The sequence below is a fragment of the Aspergillus stella-maris genome (genome assembly GCF_047715825.1).
Source record: "Aspergillus stella-maris strain CBS 113639 unplaced genomic scaffold BDV14scaffold_5, whole genome shotgun sequence".
In the NCBI taxonomy this organism is placed as follows: Eukaryota; Fungi; Ascomycota; class Eurotiomycetes; order Eurotiales; family Aspergillaceae; genus Aspergillus; species Aspergillus stella-maris.
Window position 1 is genome coordinate 352,220 of NW_027396799.1, and position 22,624 is coordinate 374,843.

General features: G+C 51.1%; 5 protein-coding genes across 5 annotated transcripts; 3 read left to right on the forward strand and 2 right to left on the reverse strand.

Moving 5' to 3' along the window:
- Positions 1–8,772: 8,772 nt before the first annotated feature.
- zfpA (putative C2H2 finger domain protein) lies at positions 8,773–11,793 on the forward strand. The gene is made up of 2 exons (XM_073767357.1): positions 8,773–9,859; positions 9,910–11,793. The coding sequence occupies exons 1-2, from the start codon at positions 9,361–9,363 to the stop codon at positions 11,334–11,336; spliced, it is 1,926 nt and encodes a 641-aa protein (XP_073632295.1). The 5' UTR covers positions 8,773–9,360; the 3' UTR covers positions 11,337–11,793.
- On the forward strand, positions 11,585–13,270 carry BDV14DRAFT_102990 (uncharacterized protein). Its single transcript, XM_073765525.1, has 2 exons — positions 11,585–12,792; positions 12,896–13,270. Exons 1-2 carry the CDS (start codon positions 12,151–12,153, stop codon positions 13,184–13,186), a joined length of 933 nt encoding a protein of 310 aa, XP_073632296.1. The 5' UTR covers positions 11,585–12,150; the 3' UTR covers positions 13,187–13,270.
- BDV14DRAFT_103003 (beta-N-acetylhexosaminidase) lies at positions 13,109–15,355 on the reverse strand. The gene has a single exon (XM_073765526.1). It carries the CDS (start codon positions 15,172–15,174, stop codon positions 13,354–13,356), a length of 1,821 nt encoding a protein of 606 aa, XP_073632297.1. The 5' UTR covers positions 15,175–15,355; the 3' UTR covers positions 13,109–13,353.
- A 1,297-nt stretch (positions 15,356–16,652) lies between these two features.
- Positions 16,653–17,728, reverse strand: BDV14DRAFT_165669 (dihydrodipicolinate synthase family protein). Its single transcript, XM_073767358.1, has 2 exons — positions 17,685–17,728; positions 16,653–17,634 (listed from the first exon to the last, which is right to left on the reverse strand). Exon 2 carries the CDS (start codon positions 17,632–17,634, stop codon positions 16,705–16,707), a length of 930 nt encoding a protein of 309 aa, XP_073632298.1. The 5' UTR covers positions 17,685–17,728; the 3' UTR covers positions 16,653–16,704.
- A 4,407-nt stretch (positions 17,729–22,135) lies between these two features.
- Positions 22,136–22,431, forward strand: BDV14DRAFT_165673 (uncharacterized protein). The gene has a single exon (XM_073767359.1). It carries the CDS (start codon positions 22,230–22,232, stop codon positions 22,419–22,421), a length of 192 nt encoding a protein of 63 aa, XP_073632299.1. The 5' UTR covers positions 22,136–22,229; the 3' UTR covers positions 22,422–22,431.
- The last annotated feature ends 193 nt before the right edge of the window (positions 22,432–22,624 follow it).

The window sequence follows — 22,624 nt, forward strand, 5'->3', positions numbered from 1 at the left end:
ATTCAGTGGATGATGCGGGACCGGTCGGAGAGCTGGCCGGACTGTCACTGCCTGCAGATCGTGGACTTTTGCAGTGACCGCTCCGTGCATTGGTGGATGAGTGATGTTGGAGATCGAGCGGAAGCCGTTCCGCTCCTTGCCTTTACCCACAACTTCGCGCTGTACCGTGGTTGCCTCTGCCCAGGCGGTTCCCAAGGCTGTGCGGTGGGAACCGAAGTTTGACCGGGATGAGAAGTGAGTAAACATGATACCGGCCGATTCAGCAATTCCGTTGAACAAACATGGTATTCCAATTGACTCGTTGAGGCTAAAGTGCGGAATGAAAAGTGCAGCAAGGATGAAATGAAGGTGGGGCACCGAACCGGACCCGATGGAAAGGATGCGAGCGTCACATCGCGAGATTAGTAGCACGGAGAAGAAATATTTTTCCGATGAGTTGATAATCTACTAACTGGTAGAGAGGTTCAAGTCAAGGGCTAGAATTAAATCAATAGCACAGGCTCACGCGGCAGAGATTGACTACAATCACCAGAGTCAGGAGGAGGTTACCGTACGATACTCCGTATAGGACACTTTAGTGTCATTAGTACATTGTATGTCTCAGTAGGGTTGATTAGGATCGTCCAGCGGGATGGATGATGGTTCTCGTGATCAAGACAAAAGGAGGCTCTGTTGTACTGCAGCTACAAAGTGCATGCAGAGTCGGGATTTCTCTGTAGGGAAGGAACGACCGCGGACCTCTTGCAAAGTTTGGCAGTCCACTGAAGGAATCCTTAGCCTCCTGGAATTCGTCAACTCCTTAACCACTCAGGTGATCTCTACGGACTTCGGATTTCATCGTGACAATCCGGCTGGAGGCGGGAATTCTCGGCGCAGTGACCAGGGCTCTTCCGATGCCGGGGAAAGCTCTAGTTTCTAGTCCATCAGCATCTCGAGCTAGGAGCCACATGGCGGAGATCCTAAAAAGGCTGTTTCAGAATCAGGACGGTGCCGCCAAGGCTAACTGCTATACTGCTAGTCGGCTTCTAAGGCTTCTAGTCAACTGGGCCTACCAAAGTTCCAGTAGCCTCCCCTGACTCGACTCTCCTGTACCTTCCCGTTCTGCGCCTAACAGTTGGAACGACTTGCCTTGCGAATCATGAGCCTATCAGGGGAATGTACCTTTTCCACGTGGACTCGAGCCGCTTGGAGTTCTTCACTTATGTCACTATGATGTGGCTGTACATGCACCACGGTCGGAGACGCTCCGGCCCCTGCAAGAACTCCACCGGGGCACAGAAACGTCAACGCTTTCAACTCTTGGATCCCTGTATACTGTGCTACTACATAAACAAACAACACACTCAGCTTCGGATAACTCCGGACGTCTAAGCGCAAAGGATGCGCCTCAGAGGCGCCTTGACTCGCGACTGCGGATAATATGGGAGTGTCGATGAGAACTAGGATTCCTACCGCCGCCACAGTCAACGCCAGGTTATAGATCGACAATCCTGAATTGCTTGTCGTCGACGGTTGACCCGAACTGGCGAGTAATGCGAGGCAACCAGCATCCTTCTCAGGAGCACTCCGCAACCTAAAGCCTAGTATTGTGGTCCGTTTCCAAAATGGCCCCTTGAGTCGATGTGACGGCTGGCTGAAGCTAACCGGCCCGTCCTGGGTGGTACGATTGATGCCATCTATTGCGGCCGCATCTGTGCGCAACGCGCATACTGTTCTGTTTACTAGAACTACCAGAACACCAAAGAAGAGCGTAAGAACTAACTGGAAGCGGCGCTGGCAATGCTGATCATGGCGGGTTTCTGGCCCCAGCGAGCGCAATCTGCAGCAATCGGCTAGCGGCCATGTGGACTGCTTTCTTCAACGGCGCCCCGCCATGAACACGCTGGCGCCAACCACACAGCAACCCGAGTAGTGTCAATTAACAATCATTTGTTGAGTTCTGAGCCTCTTTCTCTGGCCCCTATTTCCGGGAGTCAACTGACTCGCCCACCGTTGGAGCCTCGAGCGTATCTGACTGATCACCTTCCTCAAGCTCATTGTTTCCTTCCGCTCCCGCGCGGATCTAAACCGACAACACCTCGACGATCAATGTGCTGACCAATCCATCCCACAAGGTTTGCACTGCACTGCTCGACAGTTGACCAGCATCTTCTATGGTTCATGCATTACCAATTCTTCCATGTGATTACCAAAGAAGTTGCAAATCAGCAATCCTTGTCAATACAGAGTACGCCCTATGATGAACCAAAGTTCTTCAGGAGCTGTCACCGCCACTAGAGAACAGACTAACCACTAGCTGGGGCTATGATCTGTGCTAAAGTTGCAGACAAATGCCTGAAGTTGCGTTGTCAATCAACTACCAACAGCACGACAGACCAAACGCCGTTGAGTCTGCGACTCCAGCGCTACCTCCTTAAGTACGTGCCTATAGCATCAAGACAAGTTTCGTAAGACTTTGCGCGCCCGTATCGTGTGCAACACAAACCACGAGGCAGACTCCAGACTCCAGTTGTTGGCAGTAAGGCAAGTGAGCCCCCCACCCTCCACAACTGCTCGAGCCTCGACCCAACAACCCACCCTCGAGTCCAGCCTGCCAATTGGCCCAATACCCCTGTCGTGCCACGAGTGCGCTGCAAAAACCGGAAACCCAGAGCTTCGAAACCGAACCCTGGCCGCAGCCAAGCTAAACCTGAACCATCTGGACTTAGCCTAAGCGACGGCGGCCGACAGCCTCTACGCCTGTGAATGGCGGATTCGTTTATACTGCGATCACTTGGGGCGGCAAATTAGGTACTTACACCACTTGGGGGCCAAAAACATGGCATTTCAACCTCCATTGTTCGATTTTTGTTTTGGTTTGCACTGGCCTCCATTTACTTTCTCTTCCTGGATCTCCAGTTTTGTGGCAAAGTAAGTTGGCTTCCTACCCGCACTCTAGTCTGGGTATCGGTAGCGTTTCGGAACCATTGGCAGTACTAGGTAGGTACTAATCAGGAACCACGTGAGAGAAATGGATTTCGAATACCCATGATTCGTGAGGCTACATATTAAATAGAAGCTACGTACTCTAGATGATGGAGCCGGCCCGCGAATACTTACCTACTTACTTTCTTTCTTACAGGTACCGGCCAGGTACCGGCCCAGAAATAAGATTGTTACAGCAGAACTGTGGGGACTCGAAACGCCGGTTCCCAACGTCTAGCCCTCTGCCAGACTACCTCCCCTTGGGTTGCCCCTCGGACTCGTCCGAGATCCCATCTTGGACTCTGATGGTGGACTCCGGGCTCTCACATCTTCAACCGCATTCGGCGATCGATATGGATATACAACAACGTATCGTATTTCAGTTACAGACGGCTTTCCATTCCTTAGCCCCTCAAACCTAACCTTGACCTTCCTAGTCCTCCTACTCTGTTCCCGATCGGCCTATCAAAGCCTCTATCTCAGACAATCTAGCCTTGAGCTGTGTAACGCGGCAGAGGCGAATACTTACTCCCAGCCCAGAGTCCAGGCTCCTCACAACACGCGCGCTCGAATCAGAACTAAGGATTTCGAGTACTGTTGGTTACTTTTAGTCTATGCTTCAGTCCGCTCCGCCTGCTGTTGGGTTCCCTTCGCTTGTTTTGCGCGGAATGGGAACTTGACCGGGAGGACGGGAGGTAGTCCCCATTATCTAGATGTGACAGGGGAGTCTCTAGGACGGTAAGGGTATACTTCTTGCGAGCCGTAATCTCGCAAGGTACGGAGGGGGTAAGTTGGTATACTCCAACTCCAACTCGAACAACCCACTCTGCACTCTGCAGTTCAGTTCATGCTAGATTAGATCTACAATACAACCGTGGAGCCGCGTAGCCGCGCGAAACAGAACGGAGCGAAACAATCTCGTTTCTATTCCTGTATCATCGTTCATCCCTGCTCAGCCATGCGCTGCCCTGCACGCACCGCACATCCAGGTATGTATGTAGAGCAAAGTTAAACTTCGACAGATACCTACCAGTGGCGTGTCCAAACTCTATCCTACATGCGGATCCCAAAATAGCACCCACACCGTTAATGTGCAAAGTTTGGCTGGCGAATAAGATGCCAAGGTAGCATGTACTAATTCGGCAAGGCAGCACGGGTGTAGCCGGTTTTCCTGGGTTGGTAGGGGAGTACCTTCACCCGACTTAGGGCTTTGGTACCCTTTCCGAGCTCGATTTTTGGGTCGGTGGGGATGATTTGCAATGTACAGGCTGCTTACAAACAAACGGTGGGATAATTACCAGGGAATCAGGGACGGTCTCCATAATGGCCCATCTCAACCATAAGTCCATTGTACGAAAGAGGAATCATGGCACGACAACCCGCGAACGGATGGAAGTAAAGTAAAGTAAATGATTTGGAATTATCCTTATAGCCGGTCACCGGCGTGGTAGGAAATAGAAGAGTCGGATTCGGATCAGGATGCGATTGGACTGGGACTGGATTATAGGGCGAAGCTGAGGTAATCCTGAGCAGGGGTATAAGACTGTTGGGATCTAGGATCATGTTTAGGTTAGTTTGGCAGGTTCGTAAAGTAGGTAATCATATTTCAGCGCCAATGGTGAGCGGTGCTCAGGTAAGACGTTAAGTTATTTCCCTCGTAGTCAGATTTAGACACATGGCAAATAGCACATGGCTCAGGGGGCCGGAACTGGGACTGGGACTCGACTGGATTGGAGGATTTGGGCTGAATTGGTCTGGGGTGAGTCCAGTGCAGAGAGAGTGCAGGGGTCAAGCGTTCTGCACGGAGTATGGTGTGTTCGTACGAGTCTGACAGTGCCAGCAGACAGCCAGACAGCCAAAGAACCAGGTTCGACCGTTCGAGGCCGGGCGCAGGACCCAGTTCAATCTGCAGCAGATTAGATGCCTGCGGAGATAAGTCGCGTGGACGGAGGTCCGAAGGAAGCTGCGGACTTGCTGGAGATTGAGAGCGGGACGTTCGGGATTTGATTACTTAGCAGATGCAGTTGCAGTGCTAACTGTTGCTATAGACTGGGTTTGGGTCCGTAGGGCTGACTTGCTGACTCGCCTGGCCAGACTCATGGGTCGCTTTACATTAGTCTAGTGTTCGTAGCGTCTGCGGTGTCTGCCTAGCGGCTCGAGAAGGATGGTGGATGACAGCGACACCGTCTCCGAGCCCGTACTCCGTAGGATCCTAATTACCACCGGGACGGGTCGGAAATAAGAAAATAATGCGCGCAATCTTGCATTCGCTAATGGTCAGTAGTCTGTCAGACACTTACTTTCAACTTGAAGGCTGCAGCGTTCTAGATAGATGGGATGGCAGATCAAGAATAGAAGTCGTACAAGGATGCCTGGTTTCATACGGCGTACTCCGTATAGACTTCACGGATTGGGCAAGGCCAGGCAGATCGCAGCGCGGGCCTCCACGAATCTGGATCAATTGAGTTACACAAGGTCAGGCTAAAGGCGCGTATCAGGATTCATCAGACCAATTTGCCACGTGCAGGGAAAGCCGGGGTTGAATTGGAACCGTGCGGGCTGCTGACTGTCTCAGTATCAATGTCAGTGTCCGGGAAGATGTCGGGGTCTCCTCTGGGACTGGGCGACTGACACATGCTGAGGGGTTAAGTTGTTGGCTGGGCAATCTTGGTGTTGGACCAGGGATCTGTGCTACACCGCGTGAATGGAAGATTCGCGATTAATGTTGGTGGTGCCGATAGTGGTTAGAACTTGGTGGTTAGGTTAGTTAGTGGTGGTTAGTTGATATGTCATCACGTTGATAAGCATCCCGCTCAAAGCCGAAGTTTGATATTTAGTGATTTCTGATCATGCCGGGAAAAGGGATCTGCTGGACATGAAACATGAGTTTCGAAGAGATCGGCGGAATGTTCGATTCGACACCGTGATTTCGGCAGCAGAGCCGGTCGGAAACGCGGTTCTCCCACCGCAAAGGCAGTGAGAGAGATTAAGGTTTCCTCCAAAAAATGTGTGGAAACGTCGGTCAATCCAGGCGGCGCCCGGCGTTGAGCAGACGAACAAACGGTTCCTGACCGGCTTGGCAGGGTAAGTAACTCAAAGCAGTGCACGTTGTATGACGTTTTCAGTTTCGGCAGCAGAATAGCCTATGAGGCTATGAATCATCGGGCGCAATCATGTGCCTGAGACCTACTGCACGCTGGTTGTTTGGTGCTGTTTAGTCTGTATTGCGGGAAACCAGCAAAAAGTCGGGGCAGACTGAAGGACGAGCGGTGTAAAATTGGAGTGCTGCGCCTCGCTAGGCCCACTTTGGCCTTAGCTTCGAGGGGTCTTCCAATGGAAACGCGGGGAGTTCCGCCGCATGTGTTGCGATTGGCTCTTGGTTTGTGGCTCGGTCAGCAATGTGGCGCTTAGCCGGGTTTTGGTGAGAATCACACACCGACACCACCGACTTTTGTCTGTGTTCCGGAATACACCTAGTCTTGCGACAGGTGCATGCTGGTAATCTGCAGTACCAACCTTGGGGTCGTGACCGGGGTCTTATCCTGCATGATTCTAGAGCCGTGCTTGCATCATGCTTTCCGACCGTGGATGGTGTCAATCATGCAGACGATACACACCCTTGTTTCAAGCCTCCTCGTCGCGCTTCACGGGATTTGCATCGATATTGCACTACGACCCTTCCGAATCCCGAGTCTCCTTGTGTCCGGCTTACCTTGTTACTCCTACAGTAGGCTACTCGGATTGCTGGCGAGTTGTGATTGTTTGCCATGACCGAAGCCATACCTCAAACACTCAGCCTTGCATGAGCCACACTTGCCCCACATTCAAGAAGGTTCCAAGGCTCGTAATGATGTAATCAACTCTGTATCGGTCCGTGACGACGGAACCGCGGATTCAAAATTCCTGCAACGCCTCGTATACAGAATTGGGGAAACTGTTGGGTGCCGTTGATGGCGCCTGTCAAGAAGCATTGTCCATGACCTTCACATGGACTGGAAGAATGATCCTGGACACGTCAAAGATCTGTCACTTGAGCGAGAACCGCACTATTGGATTCGTAAGGCACTAACTTGATCACGTCTAGGAGGAATGCGGCTCTGTATGGCTGAGTGGTTCGAGACAAATCGAGTTCGCCCACAATGGGGAAAGTGTTTGTCCATCTTCGCCGCTAGCGAAGGATGGGTTTCCCGTCTGGGACAGTCTAGGAGGTCTTATTGGTGCACTCGTCTGCTAGCGGGGTGACTCTTCATTTGACTCGTGGCCAATAAGGTACGGGAGATGCAATGCACGTTCCTCGACAAGGGGTGGTCGGGTTTCGGTGGAGCTGAGATCGTCAAGATGCTCATCTGAATCTTCCTGTGCGGGAGAGGAGAGTTGTCATGCTGGCAGCACACCCTCCTCTTGGAGGGAAGCGCAACGTCAACTCGCGCATGCAGTGTCTGTGTCCGTCCTGGAAGGGAACTATTTGCACGAACCAAATTGACGGGTCTTGGAAGGATGATTGAAGTGTGACGGCCAAGCATCATCGTACCGACGGTAATAACCTTGTACCTTGGGGTGGAATCAGCAGAATGTGAGAGGTAAACCGACGGGCGATCGCTGCAATCTTTTTTCCCTGGACTTCTCCGAATCTGAGACTCTCGTGCGGTCGGTAAAACTCAATCTACTTCGACATGAATCAATAAGAATTTAATCATCGTGATGTGTCCTGGGTCAAGCTCTTTGTGGAGCATCCAGGAACCGTGGATGTCTCTCGGGCCAAGTTCCCCCAGGTCTTACTACAAAGTACTGTGAGGGGGAAAACATTTGCCACCATCTTATCATGGGGGATGCTCCGTCCGATCAACTCTGATCAAGGACAAGGAGAGAGGAAGCGGAGCCGAAGACGATAACTGTCAAACAAGATCAATTGGTAATGGTCTGATGCCAAGCTCTCGAGGGAGGCTTGACAACAATCCCAGCGTCACGGACTCGCCGATGACACTTGTGGAGCAGATCCCAGCATGTGCATACAGATGACGGCGTCCCCGGGAGCATCGTGCACTGCAGTCATAGACTCATAGTCATCTATGACCGACTACAGACACTAGGCGACTCATTTAATATATCGCTGTCGCGGTTTCAGGAATTACAAGCGAGTTTGAGATCTCTGCAGAGCCGTGCTGGACCGGGGTCTTGTCGCGGCCGTAACAAGGTAAGAGTAGCGAGGGAGAACTACCTACGTACGGCCGACAGGGGTGCCTTGGACAGGAGCAAGTGTTGGCGCAGGACAATTTCTTTTTGTCCTTTGTATTATCTTCAAGACCTGCTTTATCTTGCTTTGGAGCGACAGCCTCCAATAATAGGCGAATGTGCCTTGCGCTTCGTACGGTTATCGGAAGGTCCGTGATTATGGGCCAGTGGATCGGCGATGGGCACTGGAAACCAATTCCATGATGGATTAGCATTGTACTGAGAATTTCTTCTTTTGCGCAATTCACGAAGTGCTTTCAAGTCTCGCAGACAGAGAGCAGCATTTCGATGACTGGCAGAGACTCACAACAGAGCCAGACTCGCACAGCAGCAGCAGCAGCCAGATCGGAGACGCAGCGAAGGAACAGCAGGATTGGAGATCGCGAAAGTCTGGCGGTGCAACACTGCTTAGATTACAGCTAGTAACATGCCCCACTCACGCTGGTACCCAGCGATACTAAATAATAATATTATATTTCCTTTTGGTATTTTCTTTTTTGTTGATTTAATTAGCGTAAATTATGGATTTTATTTTTACTTTCCCTTAGTTCACGCCCCTCCAGACAGACCCCATCCATCAACCACACCAGCATCAGCATCATCGCTCTTCTGCCACTGTCAACTCAACGCGCTAATGACTCCCCTGTCCCCTGCTATTAACTACGGCTAGTCTGGCGGCCGATCCACTGCAAGTCCAGACGGTGCTCTGCTCGTAGGGCCAGCAATCACAGAACATTTAACTATGCTTTTGCTCCCCTCATCCTTCTTCTGACTCCCCTTCTTTTTTACTCATCTTCATCCTCACTTCCCTCGAGACCTCAACTCCTCTTCTCTTATATATACCGGTCCCCACTGCACTGGCATTTGACTTCTGCCTTGCATCCTTCCCTCCCTCGCTGTCTCCTGGCCACCTCACCGCGGACCATCAGTGATCCTACTCTCGCTGCCTGCTTGACTGCCAACCTAAGACACACCTATTTGACCACGCGATATCTCGAAGAGGTGGGTTTATCCCCCCGAGCGGCCCGCTTCCCACATTATTAAAACTCAATCGGCTCGTTTGTTCGGCGCATTGTTGCTGACGTGCAATCTGCAGATCTAGCACCGATAGTTTGGTATAGTTCCTCGCCTAAGTCCGCTTTCCGCCGGCCGCACGCCCCGGTTATGCAGAGCAATCTCAACAACGACGATTTCCTCCTCTTCCCCTCAAAACACAACACCGCCAAAATGATGGCTCTAGAGTCTTCAAGGCAACAACAGGGCCCATACTTCCAGGACTTTTCCATCGACCCGGCCCTGGTCGACGGCTTCAGCTTCAACGTGGATGGCCTTGTTGGATACGATACTGGCTTCGCTCAGCAAACCTACCAGAACACTGGCTTTGACGATTATACCGAGCAAAAGTCTTTCCCAGTTTCCGGCGCAGAGCCTTTCATGTCGGGCGTTTCGACTGCTTCCGGTCCTTCAATTGCCAGCGCTTCTTCATCAGCAATGGGCTCGCCTTACTCGGCAAATGCGCATGCATTCCAGGAGGACTGGGTGGACACGCATAATGGTCTCAGCCATCCGGCTGCTGTTATGGGCGACCTGTTCTGCAACGAGGGTATGGTAAATCCATTCGACTCGGAGGGTATCTTCCAGAAGAAGTCGGATAGCTTTGTTGGTGAGTGACTTGGAATCTGACTATGAGCGATTTTGTCTGACGCGCGATAGACCCCTCCCTCATTCAACCCATGCAGCAACCACAACTTACTCTTACTCCCCCTGCCATCTCATACCCCGAACAATCCGACTACACCATGGGCCCTACCAGCTTCTACCCCCAGTCCTTCGAGCCTTCCCAATTCCAACACGCCGAGAACTTTATGCTCAAGCAAACCTACTCCCAACAATCAAATCTCGTTCCTCCCTCACCAGCTCCCTCTGGCCCTCGCTCTCGCCCAGTCTCCATCTACGACCGTCGGTCGTCAATTTCATCGATTCACTCTCGCCCATCACAACCGAGCCCGGCTGCCAGCAGTATCGAGCTTGATGATGACACCAAGGAGAAGGGCCGGTGCCCTCACCCCGACTGTGGGCGAGTCTTCAAGGACTTGAGAGCCCACATGCTCACTCACCAATCGGAACGCCCTGAAAAGTGTCCGATTGTGACTTGCGAGTACCACATCAAGGGCTTTGCCCGAAAATACGACAAGAACAGGCACACCCTGACCCATTACAAGGGAACAATGGTGTGCGGTTTCTGCCCTGGATCTGGTTCTCCTGCTGAGAAGAGCTTTAACCGGGCTGATGTGTTCAAGCGCCACTTGACCTCAGTCCACGGTGTGGAACAGACCCCACCCAACTGCCGCAAGAAGAGCCCAACTGCCTCTTCTTCCAAGAGTGTTTCAGACTACTGCCAGGATGCTACCGGCAAGTGTTCTACTTGCTCCGGTACATTCAGCAACGCTCAGGACTTCTACGAGCATCTTGACGACTGTGTCCTCCGCGTGGTGCAGCAAGAAGAGCCCAGCGAGGCCATCAACCAGCAGCGACTCGCGGAAGTTGACTCAGACGAGGAAGTGAAGAAGACGATGGAAAAGCACAAGCTACTCGACACGGCTGGCTCCGTTGATCGATACGACGACGAAAACGATGATGACGATGACGACTTTGACAATCGACGACCAGCCAAATCTGCCAAAGCAAACAAGGGGTCCCGCGTGGTCCTTGGAAACAGCGGCGTGACCAAGAACACCAAATCTGGCCGCCTCACTGCATCCAAGAGACGAAACAACCGCGACCACTACCCTCAATCCTGGGGCTGCCCAAGCAGCAAGATCAACATGAAGAAGCGCGTTCTCTGCGTTTTTGATGGCCAGCGCCGACTCTGGAAGGACGAGATGATGCTCGACAACGAGTTCGAGGTCCGTCTCAAGCTCCCCGGTGGTCCTGGCGATGGCACAAACCGTGAAGCCTACATCACCGACCTCGACGTTGAGACCATGAAGCGCGCCAACGGCATCCTCGACGCTACCGAGGAGGAGCGCGGGCCTTGGACTGACGGCCCTGCAACACAGCTGATCGGGCAACCAGCGATGCTGCTGCCTGACTTTTCCCAGAACGAGGACGTCGTGGACATTGACGAGCTGATGTCGTGACCTTGACCTTCTTACTCTTGGGTTTATCTCTTCTGGTTTATTGCATGGCATGATGATAGCGGTACTGTTTTTGGATAAGTTGATACCATTACGTCAAACGATTCATTTAATCTTAAAAAAGACATGTATTTATATGAAGGCTGGACCTTGGTGTTGGAGATGGATCTTACCTTCTTCTATGTTTCTTATATTTCTTAATTATACAATGTGACATGACACAACAAACATCGTTCCAAAGTACCGGATCCTTCTAGAAAATGATCCTCAGATAATCGACTCAGCCTCAAATCAGCCGCATCTGCCAACGACCGGAAGAAAGACGCTGGTCAGATGACTTGAGGGCAAGGATCATGCAACATATTCCTCATCAGCTTCTTTCTCTAGACTACCTTAGGTATTCTGCAATTCCTTGAACTCAGGAGAGCCCCTGACTGACTGACTGACTGACTGACTGACTACTACCTTATGCATTCTTCTAAAAGGCTACGGCTCGTACATTCGCTATATTTTACTTTTATCTCCGAACGTTGATCATTGACCCCGGGCCGGCCTTCTTTGTTCCCAAACAGGCATCAATAGAGTTCTTCAACCACCAACGGCCTAAGACCTTCCCGAATCTCTATTCATTATCTAATGTTCCTATTGATGCGATGGCGGCCCCCTCATCGACCAGGGTTCCTACCTGCCCTTTGTGAAAGCTACACTCCAAGCTCTCATAAATACCTAGGCCCCTATACGTCGCCTCGCAGAAAGTCAATATGAAGCCAAAACGGCAGATTGACCGCATAGCAGGCAGACAGCGACACTCACCACCATGATGGGCCACCACAGCACAAACTCGACCTCACCAACAATCCAAATCACCGTCCTAACAATCGCAACCCTCCTAATCTTCACCGTGCTCATCCTCATAATCGGTCCCTCCCGCATCCTCTCTGACTCGACCTGTTCCTGCCCAGCAACCCAGCTCCACCTCGACATCAACTCAGTCCCAAGCCCTGGAGGTCCAGGTTCATCCGAATCCTCATCAACCGGCGCATCCCCGGGCCGCACCACAATCCTAAACACAGACACATACTCTGGCACCCACCTCCGCAAATACAAGTCCTTCCCCCCACTAACAGAAACGCACATCACCGACGCACACCCCGATACCTGGGAAGGCCTGTTCAGTCCCTACCACGCCGCGGGCGGTCTGCACGTCACGCAGGATAGCGTCGAGGGACACCCTTTATACGACGACTTCCCTGACGTGCGCGGCGGCGCGCAAGAATGGGTCGGGCACGGGATTACAATGATGCATCAGCTCCACTGCCTCATTATGATCCGCGGCGTCATGTTCCCGGATAATAATAATCTCAAGGTTAATACGACTAGTAGCCCGCCGCCGGCCTGGCGCGAGGAGGGGAGTACGGCGAGGAAGCATTTGAGTCATTGTTTTGAGTATCTTGTTCAGGTACCTCCCTCCACCCTTCCTTCTTTCCCTTCCCAAACTCGCCCACCTATCCATCACCATCGCCATCACTAGTCGGCTAACATACCACGCTTTCTGTGACTAGACAATCATCTGCTCAGCAGACGACACGCTCGAACCACCGCACAAAGAAATGAACGAGGACGGCACATCGGACTGGTTCGTTACCCCCGGCGGCGCAATCCACCAATGTAAAGACCCGCGTCCTATCTGGGAGATGTCGATCCGGATGCACCTTGAGCCTGGGAATCTGAGTGATTGGCGGCCTGGTGTTGGTGCGAGGGAGTACTTTGCTGAGGAGCTAAGGAGGACGGGGTATAGGCATGAACTGCCGGATGTGTTTGGGTTGGGTGTTTTGGGGGGTGGTGTGCTTTGATTTACTTTTTTCTTGGGTTGGGTATTGTTGGGGTTATTTATTTGTTTGACATTATTGTACTTATTCTAATGAAGAAGGCGAAATATCGAGGAAAGAATCAGTATCAGGTTCCTAAGTTGAGTACTATCACCACCAACCAACTACATACTAAAAATACCATCGAAAACCTAATAAAGCGCCGTCTGATCATAATTCAAATCACAAGCATGCGGATGCTGCAAACAATACTTCGGCACAACAGTCGCAGCCAAAACCCCATTCGCAACCAGGTACTCGCGGAAATTCAAAATACGCTGCGTGAATAGTGTAGTCCGCTTATTCCCCTTCGCATCCTTATTCCCGCTCCACACGAGCTCTGCGAGAGCGGCAGCACGAGGCCAGAACATATTGCTGACATTAATGTCGTCGACCTGCTCGGACCAGAGAGGCGCCGTGGCGCCGATGATGTGGTCCGCTTGTGTTTCTGTCAGATTGAGCGTGAAGTCGTAGTTGTAGATGCGTTGCCATGTTTTGTAAGGTGCGCACCAGGACCCGCCCATTCCCAGGTAATTGAAGTTGGGTGTATCCGGGTCTGGGTTCGTCTGCTCGTTGTAGCGGTCGTCGTTGGTGACGTACCCGCCTCGTCCGCAATCGAGGTACATGAAATCCGAGGAGGAGACAATAACGTCGTAGCCCATCTCTGTGAGCTTGTCGATGTTTTCGAGGCCGTAGTTCCAGGATTGCATTACGATGTCCTTGGGGACGTCGTTGGCGTGTTCGGTGCCGATTGCGACGTCCTCCCACATTACGAGGCGGCGGTCTTCGGAGACGGAGTTGAAGATGGGGACGGCCTCGTCGATCCAGTGCTGGAAGAGGTCGTTGTATGTTCTTGTTGGATCCTCTGCGAACCATTCTGTGACATAGGTGGAGAAGTTGTAGCAGTTGGGTTGGATTTCGTCGCCGCCGACGTGGAACCAGTTGTCTGGGAAGATGGAGGACAGTTCTTCGTAGACTGTGCGGACGATGTCGTATGTCTTTGGGTTGATGATGTCCAACTGGCCGGGGTTCGGCTGGACGGCTGTGTGCAGGGCCCAGTTGTCGTTGGACCACCAGGCGTTGGCGCACGCGACGATCTCGGAGTCGATTTGTTGCCAGCCTGAGGCGGAGTGCGCGGGCATGTCGACTTCTGGGATGACGCGGATGGCGCGGGCGCGGGCGTAGGCGACGACGTTGCGGAGGTCGTCGTGGGAGAAGGTCTCGCGGGGAGAGTATGCGTCCTTGATCATCTCGGGGTAGGCGTCGATGTGCACTGGCCAGGACTGGGTGTCGTCGAGATGCCAGTGAAGGACATTAAGTTTCGACAGGGCCATGCCGTCTAGTTGTTCATAGATCTTGCGCACGGAGATAAAGTTGCGGCCCGTGTCGACCATGATTCCACGGTACGGGTAGAGGGGCGCATCTTGAACATGGACAGGCTGCTCAATGATCAGCCCGCCATCGCCGTCGGAGATGATAATCTGCTGGAGAGTGGTGAAAGCATGCAGGGCACCCCAGACGGTTTTGGCGGAGACCTCAATTGCGTCCGAGCCGTCCCTAGCGTCGAGAGTATACGATTCATCCACGCCATGTTGTAGATCGGCTTCCAAGTCTTCGATCTCGACGTCCACATATTGAATTGGCACAACGGCGCGTTTCTCCGCAGAAGCGCTTGGAGATGGAGTTGGTGCTGGAGTATAGCTCGGAAACGGGTCGAATTGAGGAATTGGTGCTTCAACACCTTGAGGGACCCATTGAAGTGTAGTGATTGTTTCCCAAGCGCGATCCCATGCGTTTGTGATGATGCTATCGTCGGTGTCCTGTTCGACGCGCAGTGACACAGAGTCGGCCAGTGGTTTTGGGCCTGAAGAACCCCAAGAAATGTGGCGCGGCGCTGGCAGCGGATTGACCTTGACGGCGGCGACCGAGGAAGCCACCGCTAGTATAGCGGTGCAGAAACGGGCGTAGGTCATGATAAGTTAAAGATAAGGCATAAATTCAGGTAGCGAGCGAGGAGAGAAGAATGATGGAGGAAAAGAGAGCGAGGATGTTGGGGAGATGCAAGCTGAAGTGAAAGTCAGGTGCTGCAGATCGACGGGAGATCCCTTTATACTGATTCTCCCTTTCCTCCTTCGCTCGCACCAGCAACACCCGTCTGTTATATGACATTCCTCATCACACGAGCTATGCTATCTATCTGCCAACTCCACTCTTTCCATGGTCAATTCATGGCACAGCCTCTTGTCATTCATCTTCGCCAATTCATTGCATGTGAGCAGAGCTGTGAGGTCACTGGCCAACGGAGGGATCAACATCCCATTTCCGTCGGCCTAAGCTGACTGGTCGACAGCGGCGGTGCTTTTCTTAGCTCAGGGCTCTCAAAGCCAACAATGCTTCTGTGCCATCGTCGAGACCTTCGATGTTACATCGGGATCGCCAGCCGCTGTGAGTTCGAAAGTTAAAGGGCTGTCCAATGTCCGCTGCTGTTTCGTATCTCGACGCCCGAGCTTGGCTGTGACATCGCTTTCACCAACAAGTGACCAGGGTGATTTGAGCTAGCTACAGTGACATTGCTGGCTGGTATCGAACTACCGATCGTTTATCCTCCGCTTCCGCCGAGCATACCTTATCCGTACCCCACCAGCCTGGTAACTCTACAAATTTTATCGTCATAATCAGCAAGTTTGGGTTTCTTCGCAAGGCCGGTCTCTTGCTGGTAATTGCTTATTACAAAGTAACCCACATTTAGCCTCCCAGGACATCCAAAAGCTGCCATACCCTGCTGCAAACCTGTTTATGCCCATAATAAACAATTCAGTGGAACATTCCATGGAACTACCATGGCTTCCAACCGGGAATGGCATGTTTCCGCTGGCTCCATCGCTCATTCCAGGTACCGAGCTTGCATCTTTGGCCGAGACCCTCTTCAGTCATCTGCAGAGAATACGAGCCCCGGAGAGGTTGACCCCACAGAGCTCCGATCAAGGTACCCTTGACCCGCGTGCGCACGCGGAACGACTCTCAAGACGAAAAGTTCCGTGACGATGAACCATTCATAGTGTAACCCTCGACGATAATGGTACTACTGTCTATAGTTCACCCTAACGCAGAAAGAGATACCCGACCCAACCACTGATCTGATGACTCCCTGCGGAAGAGAAAACGTGGGGAGTCTCTCTATCTGCATGAAGCTTACTCCGCATCTATTGGGAGCACTGACTTAATATACTGCGTTATTGTTCATCCCACCCTGCACGACATTCAAAGCTACTTGACAACGAAGTATGCTTGAAACCCCACGCTTATCTCTATATACGCCGGGAACCCGTCTGGTGACCTTCGCAAGCGCACGACTCGGTGTTCTTGGAGTCACTACTAGAACACTAATGACACATAGCTTAGTTACTACTGGATGGACCAACGATGCGCACTTGAACTGAATGGTATTTTCATCTGCGGCCGTTAATACTAATCGTCATTAGTCCCTTCAGCGGGTTTCAAATTCATTGCGCTTCCAGCTGTTTTTCTAGCGCAATACTCTCGCTAAAGGCATCTTTCAGAGCTTCAGACTCGCTCGACGAAGGTGCAACACAAGGCCGGCGCGGCTGCTGTCCATATCCGCGGTAAGATTGCAGAGCACTTTTGACAGCCACGAAGCCACCCTTGATAGCAAGCCAATCCGCACGTGCCACAATAGCCTGAACTTTTTGCGCCTCCTCAACGCGACCCTCGTTGTAGAGCTTGATGATCTGGACACAGGCCCGGGGGATGAGGTTCGCCGTGCCGGCAATAACACCAACGCCCCCTCCGATGAGAGTCTGGAGCGTGAAGTCGCAGGAACCGCCAAATGTGAGGAAGGAAGGCCCAGCCTCGGCAGCAATACGAGTAAGCTTACCCGTGTTGCCGCAAGTGAGCTTCGTACCGATGATGTTGGGGTGTGCTGAGAGAGCGAGAATATCGTCTGAGGAGAGGTCCAATCCTGACGAGGCGCCGGGGAAGTTGTAGATGAGGACTGGAATGGGAGAGGCGTCTGCGACGGCGCGGAAGTGGTCGAGCAGGGCGGCTGATGAGACGAGCCCCTTGTAGTAGCTCGGTGGGAGGACAAGGACGTAGTCGCCACCAGCTGCAGCGGCGTCTTTGCTGAGGTTGATGGTTTCGCGAGTGGAAGGAGCACCGGTGCCGACGATGACGGGCATAGAAGTGGCGCCAACCGAGTCGAGGGCACGGCGCGTCGCGGATGTGATCTGGTTGCGCTCTTCGCGGTCTAGGTGAACGGCTTCGCCATTGCTTCCTTGCACCACAATACCAGCAACGCCGGACTTTGCGAGGTAGGCCGCATGTTTCTCAACAGTGGCGACATCAACATCTTCGTTCTCAGCGAAGAATGCGACGGTCGGGACGTAGACACCGGGGGCAAGAGGACGGTTGGCCATCTACCAGACGATCAGTAAGGTAAGAGTACAATTGGTTCTACAAAACTTACTGCGACGATAGAATCTATGAGGGGAAGCAAGAGGAACAATGAGGGGAAAGGAATGTAAGAAAGAGAAATTGAGCAAGAGCTCGGGGAGACGAGGATTTAAAAGTGGGGGAGGTCATGGAGACTGGAGACAGGAATGTGTTGCGACGAGGGGCAAAGAGCCGGATGAAGCTCAAAGGGTATCCGAACTTGGTCGCGACCCCCTCGTCTCCTGCCTTTACCCCCACGCCCAACCCCACACTGTGAGGGTCATCCCCATCCAGACTACTTCTTCATATCTTCTCCCCGTCGGTATTCAAAATGGACTGCTTTTCGGATTTTCCGCTGCTGTGACCCCCACGCTCTCATCCTGCGACAACTACAGAAGATGCCGACAGGCCGTCATGCTGTCCCAGTCACCTGGTTGCGCAGAGGCAATTAGCAAATGAGCGATCCAATCTACCAATCTTTACAAGCTATCATCCAATGACCTCATTTCTAATTCTCAAAATGGAGCACGGAACTATTGGCCTGCAGTCTACAGGCACCCGGACCAACTCCGGCACAACGTGGTAGCCTGTGGGACAACTCGCTTCTCCATCAAACATCCCAAACCATCGTCATTATTGACACAACAATTAATACCCTCCATCCAGCTGGCAATTGAAATCGACGCAACCTGATTCCTCGGTATAAACCTATCAATTACCATTCGATGTAGTCGAGCTGCAAGAAGGAAGCTCTGTCGATTCACTCATGCCGCGCTGTACGGATATGGAGTAGTTTACTACTCCACATCCCCCCCGCTCCGTCGGCCACATCTCCGAACGGCTATGGGCTAACCAGGTCCGGGCGTGCGCTATATACAGTCAGGTCTTTGTTTGAGCTTGAGGTCGCTTGACCTACTCGCTCATGTTGCCACCTCCGCATTTGAGAATACTCTACATAACAGATGGAGGATATCACTGGGTACACTGTTCTGGCTAGGAGCGGTCTATGCGGTACTATCACATGCTCGCTCGCTTGATATACAGCATACAGTGTACACTATACTCCGTACTCTGCGGTGACGGTGAATTACTAGATATGGTAAAGCGTACCTATTCGGGAATGGTGTACACCTGCAGCTTGGCATCCCAGTGCATGGTCTATATAGCTTTCTCATTTCCCCTTACTGCGGTCTTCTCGGTCGCGATTTCAACCCCCATTCTCCTTGATTATCTGGCTTGGATTTGGTAAGGCATTTTTGCTACTGGACCAGTCTAGGCTGCGGCATGAACCGCGGTTAACCGCGGTTAGCCATCACTATGACCGCGCGGTGAGGTGATGGTTATCGATACGAAAGTTGTGGGAAGTGTGTGTACAGTCGCGTGCAAAAGTATCCACCAGATTCGCGTCACCGCGTCAACCACGCGATCTCGTCAACTTTTTCATTCAACAATGGCGACACCACGAAGGCCTCTGGCGCCTTTAAATAATAAGATTATTAGAGGCCCTGAGTTGACGCCTTATGAAAGAGGAAAAATTGTTGGATTATCGCTGACTCCGCTCTCTAGAGATGAGATTGCTGCGGAGCTTAAGATTTCGCCAAATATGGTTTGGTACACCCTTGACCAAACTTTAAAGCGACAAGACGGCAAATCAGTTCCACGCGCCGGTTGACCCAGAATTTTAAATGTCAGATGAGAGAACCATTATCCGTTTAATCCGCGCGAATCCCTTCATTTCCTACGGAGATATTCGAGCTCAAACCCAACTGACGGCCTCAAACTCTACCCTACTTCGAATGCTTAAATGATCAGGCTATGGACACTGGAGAGCCAAAAACAGACCAAAATTGCTTGTAGAGCACGCTAAAATACGTCTGGATTGGGCTCTTGAGCGTCGTGACTGGAGCGTGGAGCGTTGGCGGACGATTATATTTAGTGACGAGTGCAGCGTTGAAATCGGGAAAGGCAAGGGGAACAAATGGTGCTTCAGGCTTAACCACGCCAACAAGAAATGGAAAAAAGAGAATATACAGACATACTCCAAGAGCAAGCAAATTAGTATAATGGTCTGGGGCGCGATTTGGGGTGGTGGTTGCTTAGATATTAATCTATTGGGAAAATATACCGCTAAGCCAAAAAGGCGTCATGACTACCAAATTAGTCTTAAACAGTCATATATCCAAGTTGACATAATCTTTTAACTCGGGACTCTGAATCGGCACGAAATGGCTACTCCGCGAAGTCATATCTCGAGATCTTGGAGGCGAATCTCTTTAGTATTTATTCTCCTGAGCTTACCTTCATGCAAGACAACGCCCCAATTCATACAGCGCGAATCGTCAAGAAATGGTTCAATGACAACGACATTCAGTTGCTGGCATGGCCGCCGTACTCGCCTGATCTTAACCCGATCGAACATGCCTGGGCGCGACTGAAAGAGGACGTGCATAAACCAAATCCTGAATTAGAGGAGCTTAAAGCAAGCAAAGAACTAATTACCAACCTCTTTTCAAAGGCCATAGAGGCTGCGTGGAGTGAGATATCGCAGGATTATTTTGACAAGTTGATTGAGTCAATGCCGCGGCGCGTTGAGGCTGTTATCGCTGCAGAGGGGTGGTATACAAAGTATTGAGCGCTTGTAAATAGTACTATTAGAATCGCCAGAATTGAAGCTCTAATTTGCATATTTTAAGAAGTGCGACCGATAGAAAATGCAGTTGTAGTGGCCAATGGAAGACGCAGAAGCATTTATATATTTTCGCGTTGCATGGTACGCTGGTAGATACTTTTGACGTAGAACTGTATGTCCGTCTCATTGGGTGGCCGGTAGGCCGCCTAACGTAATTCCCGGGTGATCCGTAACTTTCCCTCTAAAATTGATGCTTGGTCAACTTTAAAGTACTACATAACAACTAAAAGGAATTTAGATTATAGGAACTGAAAGCTAAAACAAGTAGGACAACTAGTTCTCTTATGTCCCTAAATATTATATTCTAAATATCTTAGTGGAGCATGTTTAGGTACACCTAAACTTTAAGAAGCACCTCTGCTGGCATAGTGTACAAAAAAAACAAAATTGTATGCAATCGTCCTTCATCTTTAGCCAATAATAATTGCAGATCAGGTTTCGGTAGAGGCCTTTGGGCCCTGGGTGGCCAGCGTTGCGTGGATGGTGATGGAGCCTAAGGATTCTGTGTCGTAGAGCTTGGTCCTCTGGAATGTACAGACGGTCGTCATTGACCCAGAGCCGGCCGTCCTTAACTGATAGCTCGGTAACAGGTACCCGGAAGCCTTGGTGAATTATCAGTGGTGGTAGCTTCCGGCAGCCGCTCTCTATGGCCTTGAAGATATCCTTGACAAGCTTATTGTAACGAATATAGTTAAGCGCTCGGAGATGGAATATGTAAAGCGAGGACCTGCGAATTCCCTCCCTGGGTTAATTTTGCCCCTTCGAGGATAGTCGCCCGGTACACCGTATCATCATCACCGCCCGTCGGCGCCGCCAAGTATACAAGGACCGTCCTCGCTGTTCCTAACCCTCGCCCTTCCCAATTCTTTCTTTCTCCTCTTCCACCCTCCCATACTCTGCACCCACACGATTGCAACCCCTTGCCCTTATCTACTCCAACAATGTCCGCGCCTGTCGCCCTCTTTTTCTAGTTAGAAATTGTGGCTGTGCCCTTTTCTTGTCTCTTTCACTTTCAAGTTCCCTGCCCTATTAGCTTGGACTGGCTCTTTACCTAAACTTTCTACTCTATTCTATCTAGTAAAATGGTTCAGATTTCCTTGTTCTACCAGCAGCCGCTGTTAGGGCATTTGATTATCTAAGGCATTACATTGCCTGCTGGTCTTCTATAGTATCTGCACTTTTAACTGTCTTTATTTAAAAGACTAACCCTCCCAAACCCCCAGCAGGCTACAACCAAGCCTGATTACGCATTGCGCATGATGCGTACTCCACCTCTTCCCTCCCTACTGGGCGTCGGCCGCCCGTCCTACATCTTTAATTTTGCGCCCCTACTTTCGCCCTGGCTATACTAATCTTGCTTGTTGTGGATTACAATTGGACTGCCTGTATGGCCACAAGAGTCTTAAAGAAACATGTCCAATGGCACAAATGCCTTATCTATGGCTCCAGTGCTATCCCCAGCATTGCAATCAACTATTACATTCTCGTGGAACCTCGTTAGCTAACAAGTGGCCGGTTTCTTGATCTTCCCATTCCCTGCGCCCTGATATAGGCGGGAAGCATGATGCTACAAACATGGCCATTTTAATAGAAGATTGCCATGCCGTGCGTCTGGAACTTACTCTTTGTGGACAATGCCCCATTAAGTTCTTTATAATAGCCAATTGCATTGGCTAAATAAAGCATACCATGTTAAAACCCAAGGCGCATGATCTGGGGTGCACAATCAGGCCATTCTACATTAAAGACTGCTTTAGGAGGCATGATACTTCTCTTTGTTAAATTCTTAAGAATGGCAATTCCCTTGTTGCCTAAGCCGCAGGCTATAAATACCCTAGTCTGCCCCAAGTTAAATGGCAACACAGATAGCATATTAAATTTCCCTTATATATGCTTTGCCTTTCCCCTTGCTTGATTTTTAGGATGGAACACCAGGTTTCTTACAATAGCCCTTTGTCCGCTGCAGCTTTCCCCCCAATTAATTACCTATTACCTCCAAAACCACCCATTTCCATGCACTTCCATGCATATACTCCCCCTGCCCTAAAGCCTGTTACTCTAATCTGCAAGATGGCAGTATAATATATCTACTGGTGTTAAACTATCTCTATTAATAATAAGCCAAAAATGCCTTGTTCGCGCCGTTACACAGCTGTATCCTTAGTTGGAGTGACTAGCAGTCTTGACATAAAGAGTATTATCCACCCTTTTGGTGTGGGTTTGTAGGGATTTACTATACCTTTAATCTTTAACTTGCTTATTAGTGATACTTGCTGTTTTAGATA

Excerpts from the sequence above, each read along its gene's own strand:
- BDV14DRAFT_103003 (XM_073765526.1), bottom strand. The coding sequence starts at position 15,174 with ATGACCTACGCCCGTTTCTGCACCGCTATACTAGCGGTGGCTTCCTCG.
- zfpA (XM_073767357.1), top strand. The coding sequence starts at position 9,361 with ATGCAGAGCAATCTCAACAACGACGATTTCCTCCTCTTCCCCTCAAAA. Across the intron at positions 9,860-9,909 it reads GAAGTCGGATAGCTTTGTTG|ACCCCTCCCTCATTCAACCC; the intron begins GTGAGTGACTTG and ends GACGCGCGATAG.
- BDV14DRAFT_165673 (XM_073767359.1), top strand. The coding sequence starts at position 22,230 with ATGCTTTGCCTTTCCCCTTGCTTGATTTTTAGGATGGAACACCAGGTT.
- BDV14DRAFT_165669 (XM_073767358.1), bottom strand. The coding sequence starts at position 17,634 with ATGGCCAACCGTCCTCTTGCCCCCGGTGTCTACGTCCCGACCGTCGCA.
- BDV14DRAFT_102990 (XM_073765525.1), top strand. The coding sequence starts at position 12,151 with ATGATGGGCCACCACAGCACAAACTCGACCTCACCAACAATCCAAATC. Across the intron at positions 12,793-12,895 it reads GTTTTGAGTATCTTGTTCAG|ACAATCATCTGCTCAGCAGA; the intron begins GTACCTCCCTCC and ends TTCTGTGACTAG.